The sequence below is a fragment of the Protomyctophum bolini genome (genome assembly GCF_963924005.1).
Source record: "Protomyctophum bolini genome assembly, chromosome: 6".
NCBI classification, from domain to species: domain Eukaryota; kingdom Metazoa; phylum Chordata; class Actinopteri; order Myctophiformes; family Myctophidae; genus Protomyctophum; species Protomyctophum bolini.
The window spans coordinates 6,047,143-6,071,681 of record NC_137867.1 but is presented as its reverse complement, the minus strand read 5'-3'; the positions used below and the strand labels follow the sequence as shown (position 1 = coordinate 6,071,681).

Sequence of the window (24,539 nt, the reverse complement as noted above, 5' to 3'; positions counted from 1 at the left end):
GAAGTGGAGATTATTTGTCCCAGGTATGAGGAAAGCTCGTTTAGAGAAAACAGCCTTTAAAGTTTTGTATTGTAAAATTCCAAAACGTTTTATTTGAAGCCACTATTTGAGACAAAGAAATCTCATCCAAACCTTGGCAACAACATATAATGCCATATATCATTGGAAAGGTCTGGACCTCGAGCTGACTGTGGTTTGATCCAAATATGGTCACTTCCTTTGTACCAACAACCAATCATGAAAATAGAGAGGGTGGATTTTCACCCAGCAAAACGAGCTGTCATTGGCTAAAATAAACTACTAAAATAAACATCTAAATCTGTATTTTGAATGTTGATTTTGCTTTAGTTTGAAAGAAAACATGTTCAGGAAGCAAAATAGCAAAAAATAAATCAGGATTTCAACCTGCCACGTCTCGCCTAAGGTAAGAAAATCCTCATCATAGATGGGCGGGTATCATGGCTGACCTGACGATGAAGGGGCAGCGGACCTCGGCCAGGATCTTCCTCTCTGAGTGGATGTGTTCCTCCTGCTTGTTGTCCACGATGTGCTTCTTCTTCATCACCTTCAGGGCAAACGTCATGTCCTCGTTTTTCACCTTCACCTGTGCGCGCACGCACGCACACACACACACACACACACACACACGCACACACACACACACACACACACACACACACACACACACACACACACACACACACACACACACAATTTACAATTTACAATTTACAATTTAGCAGACGCTCTTAATCCAGAGCGATTTACATTAAGCAAGAACAAAAAGCATGGGGAATACATCACATAAAAACATTTATCATGAAACATGCGTAAGCTATGAAAGTAACAGTGGAATATCTATAATGAAATAAGCTATACATCTATACTACTATGATATACATTATGTACTATGACGTGCTATGACTACATACAATGCACTTATGCTGTTTACATACTGTAACATGCTATAAGTCTGTATCAAATGCTATCTAAGTCTACAGAATTGCTATCTAAGGGGGTGGGGTAAGTGCTATGGGCCATGATGGAGTCTGAAAAGGTGGGTTTTCAAACTACGGCGGAAGATTGGGAGTGATGCTGCAGTTCTGACTGCAATGGGAAGTGCATTCCACAGTTTTGGAGCCAGAACACACACACACACACACACACACACACACACACACACACACACACACACACACACACATACACACCATGTTTCAACCCCTTTATAGCCTACTGTACAACATGATCAGCTAGCAGGGGGGGGGGGGGGGGTCTTACCAGCAACACTCTGCCAAAGCCCCCGACGCCCAGCGTGGCGATGACCTCTAGGCTCTCGAAGGGCACGGAGGCCGGAATGGAGGACACGTTGTCCTTCAGCTGGGCCTGCTGGAGGACATCTGGGGACACGACGTGGCTCTGCTGGCGTGACACTGACCTCCTGCAGGGACAGTTGGTGGAACAAAATACAAGATTTGTAGTATATTTTACTTAGAGCTGCAACTTTCCTCTTCTGCCCCGGATTTTAACTCTGTTTCCTGTGCTTATAGTTTTATACCATTGAGCTAATAGAGCCTGCCTGCTTGCTCAGGGGATAAATTGAGTCTTGACGACCAAAACTTGTGTCAGACTTTGACTTTGAAATGTCTCAATAGAAGAGCAGGGAGACAAAATACAATCACCCCAATCGTATGAGTTGTTACAGTATATGGTATTACCATACTCTATCATAGTACAGATTGGACAAAATAAAGATGTATTAGTTACATAGTGCGGCTACGGCTAGTATAGGAATACCACAAGTATTGTCATCAAAATATACTTACTTTACCAAAGATGAAACGTGTTGTGAGCTTTTTAGATCTGCTATTTTTGAACAGCTAAGGTATTAAAATATGGCTTTAAGAGATTAATGCATGTTTTGTATTGCTAATCTATGAAATAACCTTTATTGCAGAGTAACAATTATTTTATTTGTAAAATAATTTTAGTGGATATATACTATTTGTCTCTGACAAGATATAGTGAATATAAAGTATCAAAAGATGGAAACACTGAAGTAAAGTAAAAGGTGTCCTCAAGTACATCACTTGAATAAACCGTCTGTGTCGGGTGGAAAACTTGTCCAAAAAAGGCTACTGTTCAAGATTCAAATAAAAAAATAGCAAAAGTATCAGATCTACAAGCTCAAAACGCGTCGCTTTGAGCTTTGAGCTTGCAGATCTGATACTTTTGATACTTTTGTGTGGGACACTGTACTAGTGGCCTATGATCAAGTAGGGGAGTTAGTTTACGAAAAATCACAAAAAGTTAGAATATGGAGAAAAGAGGTTTCTGCATAAACGTTTGAAAGGAAAGACGGATCTGAAGGAAGTGGAGCTCGCGTGTCAGAGCAGAGGACAGGACTTTGTGTCCCAACGACTCAAATAAAAATGCACGGTGAAATCCTGAGTGTTAAATTAAAAAACTTCCAACGGATCCAATGTACACTACAGTAGTTCTTATTTAGTCACAAGCTCTTGTTAATACTTTTCATTGGTTCAGTACTATTAATTATACTGTAAAGCAGGGGTGTTCAACATGTTTTCATGCCAAAGACCCATAGTAACTGAGAGAGACTTGAAGCATAGAGGCCACCACTACATTGGATGAAATTGTGTTACAATGCAGGTTCATCTTTTTCATTGATTTTTGTTTTGTTTCAAGAAAACCCAACCTCTTTAGCGAAAATAGCATTTCTACAAGCTCACAACGCCTCGCTTGTAGCGTTGAACGTTCCCCTCAGAATAAGGGTTCAAGTGGTCCGAGACCCCCATCTTGAAGACCCATGTAGTTAAGACTACCGGTGGTATGTATATACAGATAATCACTTTCAACCTGGCATCCCTACATTGGGCATGTCATTGTGGGGCGGAAGAAGTTGTAAATCTTTCCAGAAATGTCAAAAATAGCCAATAGACAAGCTGTGAGCTAGCACAGTACGTGGTTCTCAAAGTGGGGTCCAGGTGGTCCCTTGAGGGGGTTCTAAATGGACCCTTACAAGTCTATAACTCTGACAGTATAGTCTGAGAACCACTGAGCTAGTACATACACATAGCTAGTCTATTTTCTCTACATTTGTGCAATATTGTCATATGACAAATTATAAATTATGAAACTAATCTTCCGTCCGACAGTGATGATTATGTGGTCATGATATAAAGAAGAATATTGCTGTTATAACCCAACCATACAGTGTTTCTGATGAGCACAGTGTTCTGTCTTTAGGCCTACTTAGATAAAAAGTAACAATACCACGACATAAATATTATCAAAAATGGTCTAAAATGTATCAGTACCAAAGTAAACGTACTAAAACCTTTTAAAACAGATTAGACGAGTACCCTAAAATCGCAACAGAAGGTCTCTCAACTGTTTTTTGTGGTAGTAGGTGTCCTTATCAACATACTAGAAGTTTACCAAAGTTTGACCATGCGAAAGGTGTTATTTTCAAGATGGCGTCCAGATTTTTAAATAGCCTAACTCCATTATTGTTGCATCGCCATACATTGTGAGTTTATAGGTTCCATTAGTTTCGAATAGAGTAAATATCAAATAGGGCTTAATTGGTTAAGTACTTGTTACAATGATAATTATTAATGATCATTACAACACGTACATTAACCAATTTAAATAATTACTAATTATCTAAATGTACAAAGTAATAACTTAAACTAAAGTTATCAAATAATTGTAGTGGACTTCAAAGTACAGTATAGGCTACTCGGTTAACCCCTTGCTGTCCGAGGACCTACTTGGCGTGTCTCTTCTTGTCATCACGCTCCAGAGTGGCCACATAACCCTGAAGGTACTTCTGCAGCTCACTGAAGGTCCCCACCGTCTGGTCAAATGTCCTGCAAAAGAACACAGCGCCTTTAAACAAACACAACATGTACAATCATGATGTTTTAGTAATATTGTCCCTGCTGTTAGTGTATACACACTGCTGGCAAACAGGTGAAGAAGTCACAGATTGAAGGCTTTAACATTTGCATTTACATGACATATTGCAGACCATTAGGATTTGGCTTTTGAACATATTGCTTGTTTCACCACTTCAAATGCTCTGACCTTAAAATAATAACCAAAAGTCTGCGACGCATCGAGAGCTTCCTTGTAGATTAGGTTATTTTTCGCTGGGCGACATGCTTCGATAAGTCATGCTGCTTTATTTGAAATCCAACTGCCCCAAATCAGTCATGGAGACTGAGAACTTTAATCCATGAGTACCGGTATGTATGTAAACTCAAAAGAGCATCACATTTTTATGAAAAGGATATGGAATATGGATAAGGATATCCATATCCATATCGGTCGATAAGGATATGGAAAAATAAATACGGTACATCCAGAGCTTTTATAAACAATCGCACTTGTGTGAAGTGAGGGGCGCGGCGAGGGCACCCCTCACTTCACAAACAGTAAAGTCCATAGACCATGGCTAGGACGGGAAATGTATAATTAGGCTAAAGGCCTATGACATCATTTCGGAAAGCCATGCATTGGTGGGACTAGTGCCCCTCAAAAAGTGAGGAATGAAAGTATTACTTTCCAAATATATAATCATTTAAAATAACTATAGGGCAAGGCCTGCTAATGCAATATGCATTGTTCCAGTTTTACCAGTTGTTGTCAGAGTACCTATAGCCATTACCGCAGGACATGGAGAACAACCTATGATGTCAGAACTTTGACATAGTTTTGGTGACATCACGGATCTCCATGTGCATCAAACGGACAGACAGAAAGATCCAGAGATCTCCAGAGAAGTGGGCATACATGGAACTCAAGAGGACGTTTGGATCTTCAGTTCTGGACAACCATATGGTCCACAATCACCCAGAAGCCTCTGTGATAAACATGCTCAGTTTGAAGTAGATCAGTCAGACGGTTACCAACGTTATTACCAGACAAACAAACAAGCCAGGCAGACATACAATCTATTCTTCGTCACATGTTCTTTTGAGGGGCGCTATAGCTCTATGTCCAGCTTTGAGGGTTTAACTTTGAATGTCATTGACAATGAATGGCCAGCTTTGAGTGTTTAAACATTGAAGACGAAGGTGAGGACGCAAATTGTGATTGGCCGGCCGGAGTGAGATGATGCATGATGATGTATGATGATAAAAGCGCCCCTTCACACGGGTGTGATTTTTACATAAATCAAACAAAAAGACACATAGCTCATTAAAACCGGGAAAGTATCTGTGTTATTTTAGAGTTTTAGCATTGGCAATTAAAATAAATCAGTGAAGTGAGGGGCGCTCTTTATCATACTCTGCAGATAATCACAGATCGGACATATCGGTCGTAGCTTCAACGTTGTGCATCTCAGAAAATCCGGAACTCAAAAAGAGGTCTCGCTGGAGGACGACGACACAACATCGCTATTAAGCAAGCGCTGCGAATCTCCGCCGTCGGCCGTCCTCCCCCTCATCGCCGCCAACCAACACGCCGCTCCGGCGCACAGGAAAACGAGCAGCAGCACGGACGTCACGGTCGCGGTGAGGAGGGCGGCCGAGGGGAAGGAGTCCGGGCGGGGCCCGGGGGGCACCAGCCTGCCTCCGGGCAGCATGGCCAGGTCAAACAGCTCCTGCATCGCTTCGTGGCGCCACACGTCCTTGGGCGTCACCGCCAGGTACCAGTACAGCCTGAAGAGGGCTGTTTTGTCGTGGAAGATCTCACACTGGTAGGTGCCCTGGTGGTGGTCTCCGGCCGCGGGGATGGAATAGAGCGCGTCCTCCCCGGCGGTCACCGTCTTGAACTGGCCCACCCGCGTGGTGTTCAGCCCCGCCGCGAACTTCCAGACCATCCGGACGTGTCCGGGCAGAGTGACGTGAGCGAACGACACGTTGCACCACATCTGAATGCTCTGGTATTCCGTGACCTCTGTGTTCTCTAGGGGGCAGTCCACGGGCAAACCACAGGAGTCTTTTTCATTACACGTCTCGCAGTTGTTCACAGCGTCGGTGTCCTGGAAGCCGCATGGACGGGAACATTCCTTGGCTCGATCCAGCCGAGAGGCGTTTGCGATGAATATATTGGCGGCGTCTTGCAAACTGCTGTTATACTCGTCTGCGGTGTGGACTCCACTTTTAAACTTATCTGACAGTTGTTTATGGACATTCTTCATAATGGTCTTCAAAGCTTCATAATGGTCTTTCCCCACTCTGGCCGACTCTATGACTTTATCATTGTAGTCAAATTCCTTCTTCACTATCAGCGCACATGCTTCAATGCCGCCATCAGATATAGGATAATCTTCGCAGATTTTACTTTCACTTGCCTTTATAAAACATTCGAAACAGCACAGAGATGGATGAAGCAAGAGAGTAGAACATAATTCAAGCACTAAAAGTATCTTCCAGTGCATCATTCACTGGTTGTTTAAAATGAAAATGTATCATATAAATGCTAAATTATGTTGTGACGTCATTGCATGATGACGTTGTTATGTAAGGATCTGAAAACCATATCATGATTCATGCATTTACTGGCCCTCTCTTTTAACACTGTTAACCTCTTGAACATCATCAGCAACAGAATAAAACTTTATGCACACTATATGCCAGTTGAGAGTACCTGTTGTCAGAGTGCCCACTGCATACCCTAGCGGTCCTATTCTTGGGCCAAACGTTCAGCGAAAATAGCTGATGTGCAAGCTCACAACGCCTCGAGGTAGGGTGGGCTTGTAGGTCAGCTATTTCTGCCCCAAAAAATATTAAATCAATCAAATATAGACCTCCTGCTGAAGACCCCTGCTCCATTCCCGTGGGAGGCGAGCGCCATCACGGTGGCACCTACTGTATGAGGCTGCTCACCTGTGTGAAAATATATATATAGATGATTGATTGATTGATTGTTGTTCTGGACAAAAGTGAATTCATATTGTGCTTCCTCTTTGAATCTTTCTCCAAATGTGATTCGTCTTGACTTTTGTTCCCAATCAGTAGGTTGCATTTGAGGCAACATTAACCAGTATTCCTGCATCGTCACTGTTGGGTAGAAACCTTTTACCTCATATAGCCCTGTTAATTCTCTGTTGGAACATAGGTTCATGTTAAATACTATCTAGGAATACCAAACAAGCTGCAACCATCCTTCAATGTTCAGCAATCTCTCTCTCTCGACTCTCTCTCTCTCTCTCTCTAACTCCTAACTTCTCCCTATGAGCAGGTTTCCTCTGCCGTCAGTGTGCAAATGTAAAGTGTGTTGGAATATAAAGGTGGTATATTGTAAATACACCATTTACCATTTTACACTGTACCTGCTGTGTCAAGTATAGACTAAAAAACAACTAAGAAAAAAAGATTATACTCACTCTCGGTCAATAACAAGGCACTCTACTCCGTTCTCATCAGCAATGATATTGGCTGATCGGACGTCATCACTGGAAGACATGACATGTTTATATGTTAAGTCTGAGTCCTACTTCATTGTGCAACTGCCAGCCCGAAAGCGGCAGATATAGAAGCTCACAATGCGTAGCAACGACAAGGTAATTATGGAAAAAAGAATTGGGGTGCCATAGTTTCACTGCACTCTGGGCTGGATTTTGAAGGTGCGTTTTACCATGAGGTAATACATAAATTGGCCTCGCTCTGCGCACAATCGCATTATGAAAGCCTTATCGTCCCGTGTTGAACGCACACACATATGGAATACGACGTTCCTGAATATTTTAGCATTGTGGGAGTGTCCATATGTTAATTATTTTCGCTTTGCGCAATTTGCTATTAAGCCCCTTGACCTAAAAACACTCAGCGCATAACGATTAGACGTGGGTCTGACCACCTCATAAATGCAAAAAGCACTGTTTGATTTTACACTTGAGCGGCTCTGGGAGGCTGCTGGAGTGTTGCCATGTCTGTTTATTATAAGCGTATTCTTTTTCTGTAAAGTTGCTTGTAAATATTGGTAGTTGTACTAGTTGTGGTTGCTTTTCTTGTTTCTAAAGTGGTTATTTGGGCTTTTCTCCTAATGTTGTTTAAACCAGTGATCCTCACACAGCACATTCCCATGTCAAGGATCCCCAGATGAATGCATTTGCCCAACTAAGGACGGCTAATCCAAAGATTTAATTACATTTTTCCAAGATTACTTTTGAAAATAGCAGATCTACCAGCTCACAATGCATCACATTCATTCATTAAAACTATGAACTCTGACTGCAGGCGGATATATAATGATCATTATAACAATGTGCAAGAAAATATTTAAAAAGATGGAAGAACTATATATCTGTGGACAATCAAAATATGTTTTTTATTTTAATGTGATGTCATTAAAATTAATCTGGATATGGCAGACTCACTATCTAGAAAATAAAAACATGGCACTTCATTTAAAATAAGTTACAGACCCCTGTTATGTGCGCTTCTTTTGGGATTATTGTTATAGACCTATTTACTTGTTTCTATGAGACATGGCAACAGCGCTCTTTTGTGCGTCTTTAGTTGGTAAAATGTTGAGATTAGAAACGGCCATAATTCTTTCATTTCTCAACCTTAAAAATAAAATAAAAACATCTCCATAATCCTTGGGAAGTTTGCTTTCATACGCTGTATCACACCCGATTCAAGTCTTCTTCAATAAAATGCTACAAGCGAAGACCATATACCATCGGGGCCACAGGCACAGCATTACACAGCATTCAACTCATTCCTTCATCGTGACTTGAATGAAATAAAATATAATAAACATTATTTTACTGGTGTTTTTCAATAGAAACTAATTATTTTGAGGCATAAAGGTGACAGCATGCAGTGCAATAGGAATAATTAACCCAAATGTGACATGAAGTCATGTCATGTCTTCTATGGTGCCAGCCTGAAGAAATTTTATATCACGATCCCCTGTGACATCAGCTGACTGGTAAAGAGAATAGTACGGACATGTTGATTGGGTACGTCTCAAACACTTCTTAAACACTCCCATGACTAATTCAAGGCCGTTTTGCGCAATCCACGGGGTGTCGAAAAATTGCTATATGACATTCCACACACCCCAGCTCTAAAAACTGTAATATTATTGGAACTGGATAATCGACCCAACCCAGACACTCGCATGAATGTTGCCATCTTTCAAATGAAAATGCATTAAAATAAACAATAAAGTTCATTCATCCCACATAAACAGGATTATATGGTGAATACTGGGGCTCTTTCAGTGGTGCCCAAACCTTTTCATGTCAAGGACCCCAAAAAGTATTTGGCAGCCGACCCCCTTCTCAAAATATATTGTTCCAGGGAATCCAACAAGAGAAGAGTTGAAAATGTTCGCTTAACAAATATCCAAATATTTGCAAGACCTTTAAAAAAAATAGCAGATCTATACAAGCTCATAGCGCGGCACGAGGTGGCACGATGTGACTGTGAGCTTGTATATCTGCTATTTTTGAATAGCCAATGTAAGAAATAATGGTTACACAGCTGCTTTCCCAGTTTTAATGGGTTAACTCTGAGAGTGTTAAGAAATGGAACTTGGCCAGGTCAGACACTAAAGTATGCGTGTCTGTGGCGAGTACCTTATGAGGGCCTTCTCTCCGAAGTAGTCGCCCTTGTGCAGCGTGTTGATGATCTGGGGCAGTGCCTGTGTCTCTGTGCTCTGCGTCACTTTCACCTGCACACAGTTCAGGTGAATCACACACCATTTATTTTACCCATTTAGGCCTGACGTCGAAATAAATAAAAACGTTCGCTCTGAAAGAATATATACCTATTCAAAGAATTGTGCCGAATTTTTTTAAGATTTTTCAAAAAAGCAGACCTACAAGCTCGGTGGCGCGCTATGAGCTTGTAGATCTGTATTTTTCAATATCTAAAGTATAACATAATGCTTAGTTAAAACACCAAAAGGGGTTCCCGTCCAGTCAGAATGCAAGAAATGGACACGTGTCCGTTTAGATCAGCAGTTATCAACTAAATACTTGCCAACGTGTAGGATTTTGACAGAAGTCAAGTCTGTAAATACATACAGTATGTCTTTATTAACAAGACTCTGTCTATGATGTCAGTCGTACTCATCAATGACATAGGCTGTATTTTGCCTGTCTTAAGTACCAGGTCTTATTCCCTAACTTGAGTAAACTAAAGACCTGGAGGAGGTGTGATCAATGCCATTTGGCTATTCTGAGTGGCCAAAGAGCATTGATCACGCCTCCAGGTCTTTAGTTTACTCAAGTTAGGGAATAAGACCTGGCACTTTGGACACGCAAAATACAGCCCATAGCTCCAAAACAAAAATATATTATTGTTGCTGTCAGGCAGAAACGTCTTATCTCCATAATATTTAAACTTGTAGTGTTTTTTTTTTGTAAAGAAACTCTACTACAAAAGCATCAAAAGTAGCTTTGTCAATTGAATTTGAATCCTTGGACATATGAGGTTTCCACCCTATACTTTGTCGACCAGGGTTCCCCAGGTAATATATTTCCCCCCTCTACACTGTCAAATCTCTTTGGCGTGTTGTAGTCATGCTATTTTCTCTGAATGCTGCTGGCCTATTATGACATTCCCAGAAGAGGGATAAGAAAGCCCATGAGGCCCATAGGGCAGGAGCCTATCTCCTGTTTCTGTAGCGTGAGGCAGCTTGATACATTGTACAAGTACTCACCATGGACATCGATGTACAAGTACACCCCCTGGACATGGCGCTAGTATGACTTACCCTAATCCAAACCTTGATGATTGCCAAGCAGGGAAGCACCAGGTTGCAAGTCTTTGGTATTGTGACCACAAGGCCACTGAGCTGGTTAGAAGAGGGATGCTAAAGTGTGTTTGGAACTTTGGACCAAGCATTCTCTTCATCCTCGCTGGCCACTGTGGTGTATATGTTCTCTCCGGCTGAACACTAGCACATTCTATTTGCTCTATACGGTCAGAGGGTGAGGGATAGATTGGGAGGGAGATGGGGCATTTCCTGTATTAGCCTCCCCCGAAAAAACAATTGTGTCTGGGCTCTGGTTATAGCTGCTATCTCACACAGGCTGCTAATGGCAGTTAAGAGTCCCCAGAGGTTGAGCTGCCGGCTCTCTCCATCTCCCCTCACTGCCCCACCGGTGTCGGGTTGCTGACATTATCAGACAAGACAGACACACAGGCGGGTGGGTGGGTGGACGGTCGGAGTTGCGAGCTGACTCCCACAGGGTGAGTCATAGCTGCGTGCGTGTACGTGTGTGAGTGATGCGAGAGGAAGCGTTTACCTTTCCCTGTGAGATAAAGTAGAAGGTGCTGCCCTCCTCACCCTCTCGGATAACGTACTCTCCTTTGTCGTAGTATTCCTGGAGGAAGGAAGGCGCAGAGGAGACGCAAGTCAGAGGAGATGAAAGCGGTACGCTGGATCGATGCGTGTTCACGAATCACGACGCAAGGTGCATTAACTGCACGTGTGCAAATACGAGTTTGACAGCCTGTCAGCGTCTGCCACTGAGGTGAAGAAACAGACTGTATGTAATGAAATAGCACATTAAAACATGTTTTTATTAATAATAATACACTAGCAGCTGTAGATGTGAAATTAATCAAGATTGAGCAATTGAATTAGCAATTTATTGTCTAAAATGAATGGGTTGTTTACAAACAAGCTGCCAGAAATGAGGAATGATTGTCTGTAGGCTACTTCACTTTTTCTCTCCTGGCTGGGCAGAGCTGTCCCTGCTGCTCCTACCACACTGGGAATAGACTTATGTATGTGTTGTTGTGGGACAAATAGATGAGTGATAGTTGTCTATCTACAACTGCTAGTTTATCATAGTTTAATATACTGCACAACTCAGTTATGGTTAGGTGTGTGCGATAGCTTTTCTACAAGCTCATGATGTGTCGCAATGCGTCTGTAGTATCTGCTACCTATAACCTTTTTGAAATAGTAAACCTAACTTCCCACATCTTATACAACCATATTCAGTAGCAACCATTTATCTTCTGAGTACCAGCACAATAATCCTCACAATGACCATTTTGTTAAATTAATTTGGACACACACCACACACACACGTGCACACACACACACACACACACACACACACACAGAGGGGACCTAATAGGTAACAGTATCTGGGAGTGAGCAGTGTCAGGAACAACATGAGAGCCGTTCATCAACAAGGTAATGTGTGAGGGCTTTCCGACCGGAGGAAGAGAAAACATGCTGACACTCGGTAATAGTATATCGTCGTTGTCGGGCGGAAACCTTGCCAATGCCCACAACTGTTACTTGTTAAATGGAATCAGGAACCTGTGTTCCAGCCGATCCAATAGTATAAGACGAGTTATTAGTTGGTCACAGGCTCTTGTTAATATGTTTCATTGATTAAATATCCTTCCGATGTTTAAATTGCTTAGAGCAGGGGTTTTCAACAGGGGGTCCGGGACCCCTAGGGGACGACAACGTTTGGACTTTGCACCAAACCTGTCACGAGCACAGGTCTACCATGACAATAGTTACATCAGGGGCCATGTTGTACGAGCCAGCTTACTGATGTCAGGGACCTCCGGGTAAGGTAGGAGGCTGCCTCAGCTTACTGTGTCAGGGGCCCTCAGGAGCCATGTTGTACAAGCAAGCTTACTGCTACCAGGAGCCCCCAGAGGCACCAAACGTACGTGGTACAAACACTGGTCAGGGGTTTGACCCGAGAATAGTCGCACCAAAGAACCTAAATTGCATGTTTGGGGGGAAATACAGCAGCGTTTAGCACTTCAAATGTAGAAACTTAAATTCTATTATCTGAATCTGCACCCAGTATGTTTCTGAAACTTTCCAAACTGTCCTCGAGTCGAGTGAGCCTTTCCCTTGAAGTGGGTAGCACTTCAAATGGCCATAACTCTGATGACGACATAAGGCATTACTTTATGGTGGATAGGAAGACATATTTGAAATTGAGGTATAAGAATTCTGCCAGACAGCAACGATATGACCAAAATGGTAAGGATGCTTTGGGTCAGATGGGCAGTGAGCGTTGTGCGGTCGCTTGGTGAGGCAAACCACTTTAACCCTGGTGTCCCAAGTTTGGGAATGGAATTATAGTGAAAAAAATAAAATGTATTAATTCAACCTATTTCAAGGTTGTTTTGAAAATAAACATTTTTATTTAATAAAAAACATTTAAAAATCTCACAACGCATCATGCTTTTACAACTGTATGTAGTATGTACACAGACAACTTACCACTTCCAGGCAGTCCACTATTTTGCTCAGCTTGTCCTCTGGTAGATTAGCCAAGAGTGACACACTGCAGAAAAAGCAACGTCCGAAATCAAAACACACATTATAGTCATCGACATCTTTAATGTTATAGTTTGTTTATAAATACAAATAGACCCTGCCAATGGATCCAGTGTAAGTAAGTAAGTCGGAGAGCCTTATTGTGGGTATATTTAGCCAGACCGCGGAAGTCTATTCCTGTTTAACAATGCGCTAGGCCCACGGGAGGTGGATTGCTGAGGTGGAGCGCAACACCTACCATCGGCTCCCAGTACTTACTGCATGACTTGCCACACACAAACTGTGCTACTCATATGCTGTGTTGGCGGTGCCCGCGAATCTAACCCATGTCCTTGTGGTCGGAAGGCGAGTGCTCTATCGACTAGGCTACCCATTTGGCAGCAATAAACAAGAACAAGCGATGATCTGATGACAGCATGGACTCCACGTGTCCATTCTATGACGTCAGTCATCTAAAACATTCACGGGCAACTGGTGGCCCGGGGGGCACATGCGGCCCCCACCATCACTTAATGTGGCCCGCAGGTTAATATCCGAACATATAATATTGATTTCAGCTAATTACTAAAATGCTATTGTCTTTTTTATGTTCAATGTATTCGTATTTAGTTCATAAAGTTAACTTAACTAATAACTCTAACTAAATGCATTTGAAATTAAATACAAATGTTACTTTTCAGGAAAGATTATTCAGGATTTCAATTAAAATATAGCAAAAATTGCTGATCTCATAGCTGAGCTCAAAATGCGTCGCACTGCGATACGTTTTGAGCATATGGATCGGTTATTTTTGCTATACATTATGCAATGTGGCCCTCTGGAGTGAATGTGGAAATATAGTGGTCCTTTCCATTGTCAAAGTTGCCCCTGATCCCCTGATCTAAAATATGACATATTATCAATGATCCATATTTGGACATGGTTTCATCCTGACCCTCCCCCACACTAACTTCCACTCTATAATGTTGTTTAATACTTTGTTGTTTGTTTAAAACCTTATAAAATATATCATTTTCTGTTGGGTGAAAACCTTGTATGCCCAAAATGCTACGTACAAGAAATGAAAAATAAATAAAATAAACTGTGTTCTAATGAATCAATTTAGTTAATTTGTTGATCTGAAACACACAGCAGCAAAAACATAATATCTGCCTTCCTGCCTCTGGCAGAGATAACTTTTAAATAGGCTGCCTGGTCACAGGCACAATCACGTATCCACAAATGACCCATTGTGATAATAAGTTGTATAAAGCTGGAATTATCACGTGAGGATGTTAAGCGTGCCAAAAATAGCTGATCTCCCACGCTCACAGTCTATATGACTGTATTACAAATTTGGCTTTATCTTATTGGCCAGTTTGGCACCGAACCTTTGCAGGAAGTGGCGGTACTGCTCTTGGCGGGTCTCGGCCGTCCTCCTCATGATGTTCTGGAAGACTTCGCGGTCCAGAGCCCATGTCCTCGCTCTGCTGACCACTGCAAGTTCAACAATTCAACAAAATGCATCAGAGAGCATACCTGCAGTGTATACTGTTTCACGTTTCACTTGAAAATGCATAATATAGCACTTTACATTCATTCGCCTGAACTGCTGGAGCAGTTAGGGATTCAGTCTTGCTCAAGGGCACTAAGACACTAATCAAGGGGGGAACAGGCTATCTAACCAGCTGTCCACAGAGAAGATTGTGTGCACCTCTCAATGCCTATATTTAGGCCAGGTGCTGGAAGTCAGGGCCCAGGGGTCAAGGCAAACATCAAGGAAGAGGAAGAACATCCGCACACTATAAAGTAAGGTCACATTCTCACCTAATACTTCGGTAGACTCATGCGTATGGGCGGAGATTTTGGGATTTAATTTGCTGCGGTTTGCCTTCACACTGTCATCCGTAGCAATTGGAAACGCAGCAGGGGGGACCTTTATTAATGTGTTCCATTCATAAACCTAGCCTACAACACAGCCTACAACACAGTGAAATCTATGGTCCCCCTCCCCCTCTCTCTCTCGCTCTCTCACTATACGCACGCAGCCACACACTGTTCTTTTGGGCATGCAGGCACAGCGCTGAGCGCACTGATATAACAGACAGCAGCGCAAAATGTTTACACGTTTATTGAGATGAAAGTTCCAGTCCCCACTAGTCCCCACACAATGACAGCACTCCATGTTTACGGCACGCACAGACAGACAGAATATTCTGTAGGCTATAATACTATTACACTGCACACTGCACACACTCATTTCGATCAGGGCTTCAGTCTCCTCATTCGACCACGTCTATCCACGGTAACGGGACATCTTTGCGCTGCGTAAAATATGCTTTCTCCGTCTCCAACGGTGTTCAGCTCCTCACCCGCCACATTGTTTGCTTCATTTCCTTTATTTACTGCGGATTGCATTCACACCTGCACCGAATCGTAATCGAGTGCGATTGGAAGCGAAGCGAAACCCCCGTTTTTGCTCGGAGTATAATGCGGTTCTTTGATACGCATTAGGATTCGAATGAGCCTTCACACCTGCCAAACAAAGTGCACTTTCTGAAAATGCGCAGCAGAATTCGTTTTAATCGCAGCAAAGCTCTCTGGTATGAATGTGACCTAAGTCTCGGAGCTCTAGAAACTAGTGTGCGGATGTTCTTTCTCTTCCTTGATATCTAACCAGCTGTGACATTCTGATTTCCAAGCTGCCGCCCTATACCTCCCGAGCCCACTGCCACCCCTATAGGGACACTCTCACAGAGATAGATTGTTATCAGGCATGAACCGCCGAGGGTGAGGGATGTTGTTTTTGGAACAAATTTGAATTGTATTTATTTATTTTTGAAAAACTAAAAACTAAACTAACAAACACTCTGAGTCTGAATGTAACCGGATCCAGCCACTGGCCAGCATGAGACTCAGATGTGTCATTAGAGAGAAGCAAACAAGCTTCAGCGGGGGCGCGTTTTACAAAGGCTTTACATTGCACCCCATAGCCCTGCTGCCCTCTGGTTTGTCGTCAGCCCATTGGCATTTGGAAGGCACCATGTATGTGAGAGTGCTCTTTGTCCCCGGGCCCGCCCGGGGTCTGTGAAGCACATATTTGTATATGTTGACTGGTAATTGGCTGGCGGCCTCGTATGGTGGGGTCAGAGGGTACGGTTACTTGACCTTACTGTGCAGGGTAGGAGACGAACGCATCGACAACTCGCCATTTTATGATGCTTATTGGTTGGGTTTTGCATTGTAAAATACATAAATAAATAACCGATCTTCAAGCTTGTAGATCGGCTACTTCAGTAATATAAGCGACACCACCAAGAATAAATCTGACTTCGTTCTATTTGTGTCTCTTAACGTGTAACTGGCACACAGCAAACCAAACGTGCACTATAGTGAATCCAGCTGCTGTCCGTATTAATTCCTAGTCAGGGGTCAGAGGTTAACTAGGGTCTTTGTAAAGGCCATAGCAGTGGTAGAAAAGTACTGCACTAAAGTGACATTTCTAGGTACTTTTACTTTTGGTACTATAAGTATATTTTGATGCCAATACTTTTGCACTTACTTACTCAAATAAAATGTTGAATAATAGAACATCACTTGTAAAAGTGTAGTATTGCTGCTTTTACTTAAAGGTTAACACAATTACTGGCCACAGTAACATGATAATCAAGAGTTGTTTACCTCTGACAGACGCCGTTCTCGTGCAGTTATACAGGATGGCCAGTTCGCCAAATGTGGTCCACACATTTATTGAAGTTAGCAGTTTGCAGTTCTGAAAGACGTCCAGCTTTCCATCTGTCAACATAATAACAAGGACAATCAAGGTTCCCAAACCTGCTCCTCAATTAATATTCGATTAACCTATACATGAGCTAAGGTGAAGTCGCTTATTGAGTCAGTTCCAATATTTATTTTTGGTTAATTGCTCATGCCCTTAACTGACACAGGAATAGGACATGATGCAGCCTCAGAGACCACAGGCGTTCTGCGAATTGATTTGATTTAGTGTATGGAAGCCTGAATGTATAGACATTATCAAAAGAGCAGAATGAGGAATATGTTTTGCTAATGTCGGTGTTGATTTGCACCCTTAATCACATGAAGCCTATGGAGCGTCGCAGTCCCGCCCCCTAACAAAGAATTAGAAAGTAGAAAGAAACGGCAGGTTACAACACTTTTTTGTTGTTTTTCTTCTTTGTAATTGTTTATTTGGTCCAAAATATTGTGTTTATTTGTCATGATTTGTCACGACTGGAGTTGGCTTTGTCCGTGGCGTAACCATCTTTAAATGAATACTTTTTGAAATGTCTATGGGGAAAAATGCATTGGGATTCATTTCCTGGGCCTGGCGTCGTCATGACAGGGGGCGGGACTGCAACGCTCTATACTGGCATTCCTATTCTGAGCTCAACCTAATAGACGGACATTTTTGTGAAATGATCTACAAGCTCACATTGTGTCATGAGATTTCAGTTCGGCTATCGTCAGCCAAGACATTTGGGGCTCCCTTTTTGGGGCTGCCGTTTCCCCCGACGCGGCCCGCAATTCAGCCGCTGCCCAAAGATTACGAGGATAGGAGCTTTCTCTGTCCCTTTTTGGTCCAGCGTCACCCGCTATAATATATACCGACACCGGTATTTGCGCCTAGAGCTGTGGTCATGGGCGTGTTGGCACGCTTTCCCCTAAATTGCATCACAAGTGAGACTTCAAGGCAGCAGCACATCACTCTTCCATGGGCTTTAGACCATAAGGCTATGAAGCAATATAGAACTGGGCATAACGGGCAATGGATATGGGATCTCTTAAAGGTGGAGTGCTGTGATCCCCCCCCCCCCCCCCCCCCCCTAAAACATGATCATCAGGTCTTATTGTTATTATAAGGAGGTATAATATTTTCAAGTGTACAGTATTTGTTAAAATGTAGTTTTTATGTGGACACCAGTTCATTAAGTATGCCTGGTTTGCCTGGTGCACCCACAGTAAAATAGGGCTCAAGTGGTTAATGGTCAATATATCACTTCAATAAAATTGAGCAAGTCATGGTTATTTAAAAAGGACATGCCCCATAGACATGTGTTATGATGAGTAGCAACATGTGGCGACGTCTCTCCATTGGCCAGCAGCGTAGCCTTTCTTATCTATAGATATATCCATGTGCTCATACCTGCCAGCACAAACAGATGGTTGCCAGGCTCTCCCTGCTTGGTGACGTAGTCTCCCTGCTGGTAGGTCCTCTCGTACATGCACTCCACCATGTCTTTGATCTGCTGCAGCTCCAGCCTCTTCAGGTACTGGTTCTTGTTCAGGGCGTCCGTCAGCAGCCTCTTCACACTGTCGCGTGCGCGCGCACGCACGCACGCACGCACACGCACACACACACACACACACACACACACAGCACACGAATGACAACATTTGCATGAGAGGGTATCAGATTATAGATAGGTGTAGCAGAGTGCCTAATGACCTTAAAAAAGTGAGTGGCTCACGAACATTCGGTGAAAATACTACAAGCTAAAGTGAGGGTGTTCTGCCTCCCAGGCAGTTAATTTTGTGTTTAGCACCACCTGTGCCTCTAGTGTGGTATTGCAACAGAAGTAGGACTGGGGGATGGGTAATTTCAAATTTGACTGAGTGTTCAACCTCTTGTGAGTTGTTGGTTGCAAGAGTATCACCTGTTCTTTATTGGGAGTAATTAGGGCACAGGCCAGCTCAGCCATTCATGAAAAAGTTTATGGATTAAGTTTGTTACAGCACATGTTGCAGATTTCTGTGTTCACCATCATAAGCATTGTCTGTTTAGTGGATATATTTATAGTTTGCATTTACATAATTCAAAATGTTACTTTTTGGTGTTTTCTGTTTTGCTTTATAATGCAGTTTACTATGTACCTTACACACATAATTAAAACCGGAGCTATAGAACGCTACAACCTGACTCTCCGTGTGGTGTTTTAAAGGGAGTTTGGCTGGCTGTCAATTAACGGTAGACAGAGACACTGTTAGGAGGACAGCACAGAGGGCATTGGATGCGAGCTTATAGGCCTACATCTGCTATCTTTGAAAATCCTGAAAGTTTTTTAAACATTTTGAATCATTTTGAATAAAGAAACAAACCGACACAAACATATCAATGTGGGTGTCCTTGACACGACAGCGTTTGATTTTGTGGAATGGGCCTCAGGTCTCTCACCTTGCGTCCTTGGGTACGCGTGCCTCCTCAAAGGAGAACCTGGGCAGGCAGCTGGAGTCGTAGGTCCTGGAGCTGGGCTCAGCCGACACGCCTGCCTTGGCCCCTTTCCTGCTGTTGGGGGTCTCCTTGACCGGACCGCCGAGGTTGGAGCCGTTCCTGGCGATGCCTTTCAGCGAGGGAGGCCGCACTGCCGCCGCCGCCGCCGCCTGGCCCGGTTCAAACCCCACCGCTGGGGCTGAGGGGTAGGGCTATCACCATCATGACATTTTACTTGACCAGTACTTGTCATATACGAATAAGTTGCGACAAACTATTTCATTGTGTGGGGGGGGGGGGGGGGGGGGGATTTGGGGGGGACGGACGGACGGTGTATTGAACATAGCAACACAATTTAAACATTACATTTCTGTTTGGTATTTTAGGCTTCGCAACCAGAAATAGCACGTGACAGATATTAAAAATACATATCTCCGATATACAAAGATAAATTACTGACAATAACTGGTAGGCCTACCAAAATAAATAATGTAAGCCTACTATGGAGAAAATAGGCCATTTAATAATGTTATAATTAAACATAATACAATACCAGTAAGACGCGCAAACGCGGGAAGCAAACGCAGCTCGTACATATTTGGGGTTTTTTTAGATTTATTTTTAAGTTATTTTTTTAAGTTAAGTTTTTTTTAAGTTAAGTTTTTAACTTAGCCATAACCATATAAGGAGTCCCCAAAGCAGCTATACGTCCAAATATGGAGTGTGTTGCATCAATCACAAACAAATCACTCAGCTCCATATATTATGGGCACAAACAGACACACACACACACAGACAGACAGACATGAACTGCTAGGTCTCATTGCGAATGCAGTGAGCACCTACTATGAGACCTAGCAGATCATGTCTGTGTGTCCGTGCGTCCGTGTGTCTGTCCCGCTATCCAAATATGGAGTGTGTTGCATCAGCAATCACTCAGCTCCATATATGGGCACAAAAGGGGCCAGGTCCACTCAGCTCCATATATGGGCACAAAAGGGGCCAGGTCCACATATACAGTAACAGCGGGACAGACACACAGACAGACAGACAGACAGACATGATCTGCAGGGTCTCAGCTGCGTTCGCTTCCCGCGTTTGCGCGTCTTACTGGTAGTAAGTGCTCACTGCGTTCGCAATTAGTAGGTATAAAAAGGAAAACGATGCTGACAATCATGCACATTTGCGATTCTATTTCCAATAACTAGGATGCTCCAGACCTACCGGTGGTGGCGGGGCCACGGTGGCCTGCAGGCTCTTCAGCTGCTCCTGCAGCGCGTCGATCTGGAGGCACTTGACCTGCAGCTCCTCACTGAGCTCGGCCAGCGTCCGCGTCTGCCCGGCCAGCTGCTCCTGGAGACCCTTGATCTGGCGCTCCTTGGCGCGGAGCTCCTCGTCCCTCCTCCTGCCCTCCCTCTCCGTCTCCTCCAGTCTGGCTCTCAGGGCGCTCAGGGGGGACGGCGGCCGCGGGGTGCTCTTCTTCTCGGGTCCGGCGGCTCGGTGTCGGCACGGCTCTTTGAGGGCCCTCCCGTTGGACGCGGCGCCGCCCTCCGCTCGTTTCAAACACTTGGACTTGACGACGGAGCCGTTCCCGTTCCCCATCTCGTCGACGTCGGGACCCCTGGCGGGGGAGAGAAAGGGCAGAGATTCTGCTCTTTTTTTCCTACGTCGTCGTTTACAGCAGGCGTTCCCAAAAGCATCTCTCTGGCTCCCCGGTAGGACGTACTATACTGACATGTGGCTCCTCGCCGGTCAATGTCACAGCTGTTTGAGAAACCCCTTGGTGTTTGATTTCAGACTAAAAAGGCTGACATGTCAATGAGGAACACTGGGGGGAGAGAGAGAGAGAGAGAGAGAGAGAGAGAGAGAGAGAGAGAGAGAGAGAGAGAGAGAGAGAGAGAGAGAGAGAGGAGAGAGAGAGATTGAGTATGTAATGGTCTATGAATGTGTCTTGTCCATTTATTATTCAGAAGGCAGGAAGTATTGGGTTACATGAACAGTTAGGCCTACTTGTGCGAAATTGGAAGCAGTGCAAGTTAAGCTCTCAATCTGAAATGCGTTGTGGGAAGGGGGGGGAGAGAAAAACAAATATTTTATTTTTGTTAAACTAATTTTAAAGCATCTTTTAGGCTACTGGCAACAGCACACAATATTTAATTAAGGTGAGAATCATAGGAAAAAAAGTGACTCCCTATATAGTATGGCATGGTGTGTATATGAGAAAAAATGTCAAAGGAACAATGCAGTCTTTGTTTGGGGACCACACCGCCAACTCACATACATACAGAAGACACCATTCATGAGATTCCTGTTGTGACAAAAGTGGAGGCTCAACTCGCCCATTATCCAATTCATTTATTTTATCAATTCTTAAAAGTGTGCAAAATGGAACCAAATGGGCACGTATAAGGGTCCATCCATTTGGTTCCATTTCGTACACTCAGGATTTGCAGGCCTACAGGGTATCACGATCACACAAATTGGTTAAACGAGAGTAGGCCTACTTTGTTACTTACATGGTCTTCTTGGTCCGAGGATGGAAATAACGTCAACTGTGCTTCGGAGCATCAACGCACGGCAGCACCGCAGCACCGTCTGGACGCGCTGCCTGCAGAAGACCACGCACGCACTCCCCTGTCGGCAGCGACAGGGCTCGACCCGCCATACGTGTTGTATTCCACTGGGATGCACCGACTAACTGACTGCACTGCCTAAACAACAATGACCATCCTTGGCCACTGGTCACAGTGGTCACACACTGTATACACACTACACACTACACAGAGACAAAGATGAAGATTTGTCAGTTTGCGGAGTGAAGAAAATTGTGTTTATCATATATTGTTTATTCTGCACTGTAATAATGTAAATAATAATAACCATTTGGCCCCCAGAGCAGGGTTCCGTGCCGAGGTCTGAAGTTTCTTCTTAAGGGCCTTAGCAATGCCAGTATACCAAGATGTATAGGCATGTACAGGTGCTGCAGTATGAAGTAGCAATGTAATTCTGTGGATGAAAAGGTTAGCGCTTTTTCTTCCAAGTGCTCAAAGCGCTTTACAATGGTTCATTCATTCATACATAATGGGAGGTGAAGCGGCAAACAGTCGACGCCAGCATCCTCACTTCCCACATTCACACATGCACCAATGGTGGCAATTATAAGCTCACACCGACCAACTCATTGGAGGCAATGTAGGGTTCAGTGTCTTGCCCCAAGGACACTTCAACATGTGGACAAGAGGAGCCAGGAATTGAACCGCCGACCCAGGGATCATTGGACGACCATGCTCCACCTCCTGAGCCACCCGACAAGGGTGACCTGAGTCAAAGATGTTTGAGAACCACATGCCCGAGAGCGAGAGGCCTCAAGGGACTACGCAGGTTTCTCCAATCAACTACTAACTTGGCACAAACACTGGTCACTTGGTCAGGGATCTGCCGTGGTGTGAACAGGCAGGCAGGCAGGCAGGCAGGCAGGCAGGCAGGCACCTCGTGACAGCATGCGTGCTCTGATGATCAGCGCAATATGGCCTACTGTGGGATATAAAATCTAGGGCAAATGAACCTGCCTTAGTTGCTACACACTGACATTCCATATTGTGAGGACAAAAAGTATTTTCCCAACATTATTATTAGGAACACCTAAAAGGGCCGTTCTCTCTGTGAAATATGCCTACCCTAACCTTATTCCTAATCGTAAACTCAGAAAAAAAACTATATGCTTAACCCTAACCTTGTTCCTAATATTAACCTCAGTAAAACCATGCCTTAATTAAACCTGACCTTATTCCTAAACGTCAGTGGTATAGTCTACCGTTATACGCTACGTAGTATGCTGTGTCAAAGTTTTTTTTTAAAGCATATACCGTCAGCTGATCATTTCATCTATTTACCACGCACAAACGTAAACAAATTATAGCCTATACTGTACGTTCGCATGTCGCGCAGGGAATTATTCAAAGGCGACAGGAAGGCAGCAAGGCTCGCTTATTCATTGATAAACTCTACATCGATGGTAATCTGTACAGGAATCCCCGCATCACATACTGGCTGAATGGATGCGATGACATTTTTCACGATGCTCAGGAGGACCCGGACCCACCGACTCTCACTCTCCAGCATGCTTCCCCAGCTGCTGTAAACATTGACGCTCGTTGATGACGTCAGCAGCGCGTCCTCATTGCCATGACGACCCGGGGCCGCATCTGAATAAAACACTGTATGCAGAACGCCGCATACAAGTCTTACCTTGACTTGGATTGGATTGGATACTTCCTTTCCTTCATTCACCTATTTCGTATGTATTCACTTGTCTCTTCTCTCCACACTCTCTCTCTTGGACAAGAATTGATGAACGAGATCTGATCGCGCTCGCTCTCTCTCTCTCTCTCTCTCTCACCATCATTATTACTTATTTTTAAGTAATATCCATCATCCAAATCCTTGGGCCTATGGGTCTAAGGGTAAATGGGGTGGCCTGGGGTTGTTTTTTGTTTTATTCGTTACTTTTTCATTTTCTCTGTATTTGTTTATGCTTGTTGTCTAATTGTCTTTTCTATTGCTGTTGTTGTTGTTGTGTGTCTGTCCTGTGTACAATAGGTGTATAGGCTAATTAATTGCTAAATAACTCATTTTTAGACATTTGGGAAATAAATAAATCCGCGGCGGCGACAGTTTTTCTTTATTGTCTCCACCAGGCCGAAGGCATGGGGAGAGAGTATGTTTTGTACTCCGTCCGTGTGTGTGTGTGTCCTTCCGTCCGTCCGTTATCAGCTAATCTCCGGCACCGTTGGCCCGATCCATGCCAAACTGTGCACACACACTCCCTGGATGCCAACGACGAACCTCTGCCCCAAATATTCCTCAACGGCCTGTTATAGCACCACCATGCCACTATTCCCCCCCCCCCCAAATCAGCCTCACGGTGGCGCTATAACAGGCCAATTCCTGTTTTAACAACTTATGTACTCCCTAGAGGCCATGGAAAAACTTTTTCCCTGCATCCCTCCACATCTGCCGCTTATAGCGCCACCATGAGGCCGATTTCTGCAAAACACATTGTTTCTGTTAC

General features: G+C 43.7%; 1 protein-coding gene across 1 annotated transcript in view; it reads right to left on the bottom strand.

Moving 5' to 3' along the window:
- The window catches only part of prkg2 (protein kinase cGMP-dependent 2), a 38,570-nt gene extending 16,193 nt beyond the window's left edge, over positions 1 to 22,377 (bottom strand). The window contains exons 1-14 of the mRNA XM_080766701.1: positions 22,349 to 22,377; positions 21,985 to 22,244; positions 20,693 to 21,296; positions 19,433 to 19,680; positions 18,404 to 18,570; positions 16,921 to 17,034; positions 14,631 to 14,736; positions 13,204 to 13,267; positions 11,243 to 11,320; positions 9,566 to 9,660; positions 7,361 to 7,429; positions 3,795 to 3,893; positions 1,282 to 1,441; positions 468 to 604 (exon numbers count right to left, since the gene is read on the bottom strand). Of these exons, the coding sequence (XP_080622827.1) occupies positions 468 to 604; positions 1,282 to 1,441; positions 3,795 to 3,893; positions 7,361 to 7,429; positions 9,566 to 9,660; positions 11,243 to 11,320; positions 13,204 to 13,267; positions 14,631 to 14,736; positions 16,921 to 17,034; positions 18,404 to 18,570; positions 19,433 to 19,680; positions 20,693 to 21,070 (1,715 nt within the window). The 5' untranslated portion in view covers positions 21,071 to 21,296; positions 21,985 to 22,244; positions 22,349 to 22,377. The remainder of the gene's footprint in view (positions 1 to 467; positions 605 to 1,281; positions 1,442 to 3,794; positions 3,894 to 7,360; positions 7,430 to 9,565; positions 9,661 to 11,242; positions 11,321 to 13,203; positions 13,268 to 14,630; positions 14,737 to 16,920; positions 17,035 to 18,403; positions 18,571 to 19,432; positions 19,681 to 20,692; positions 21,297 to 21,984; positions 22,245 to 22,348) is intronic.
- Between the last annotated feature and the right edge of the window lie 2,162 nt (positions 22,378 to 24,539).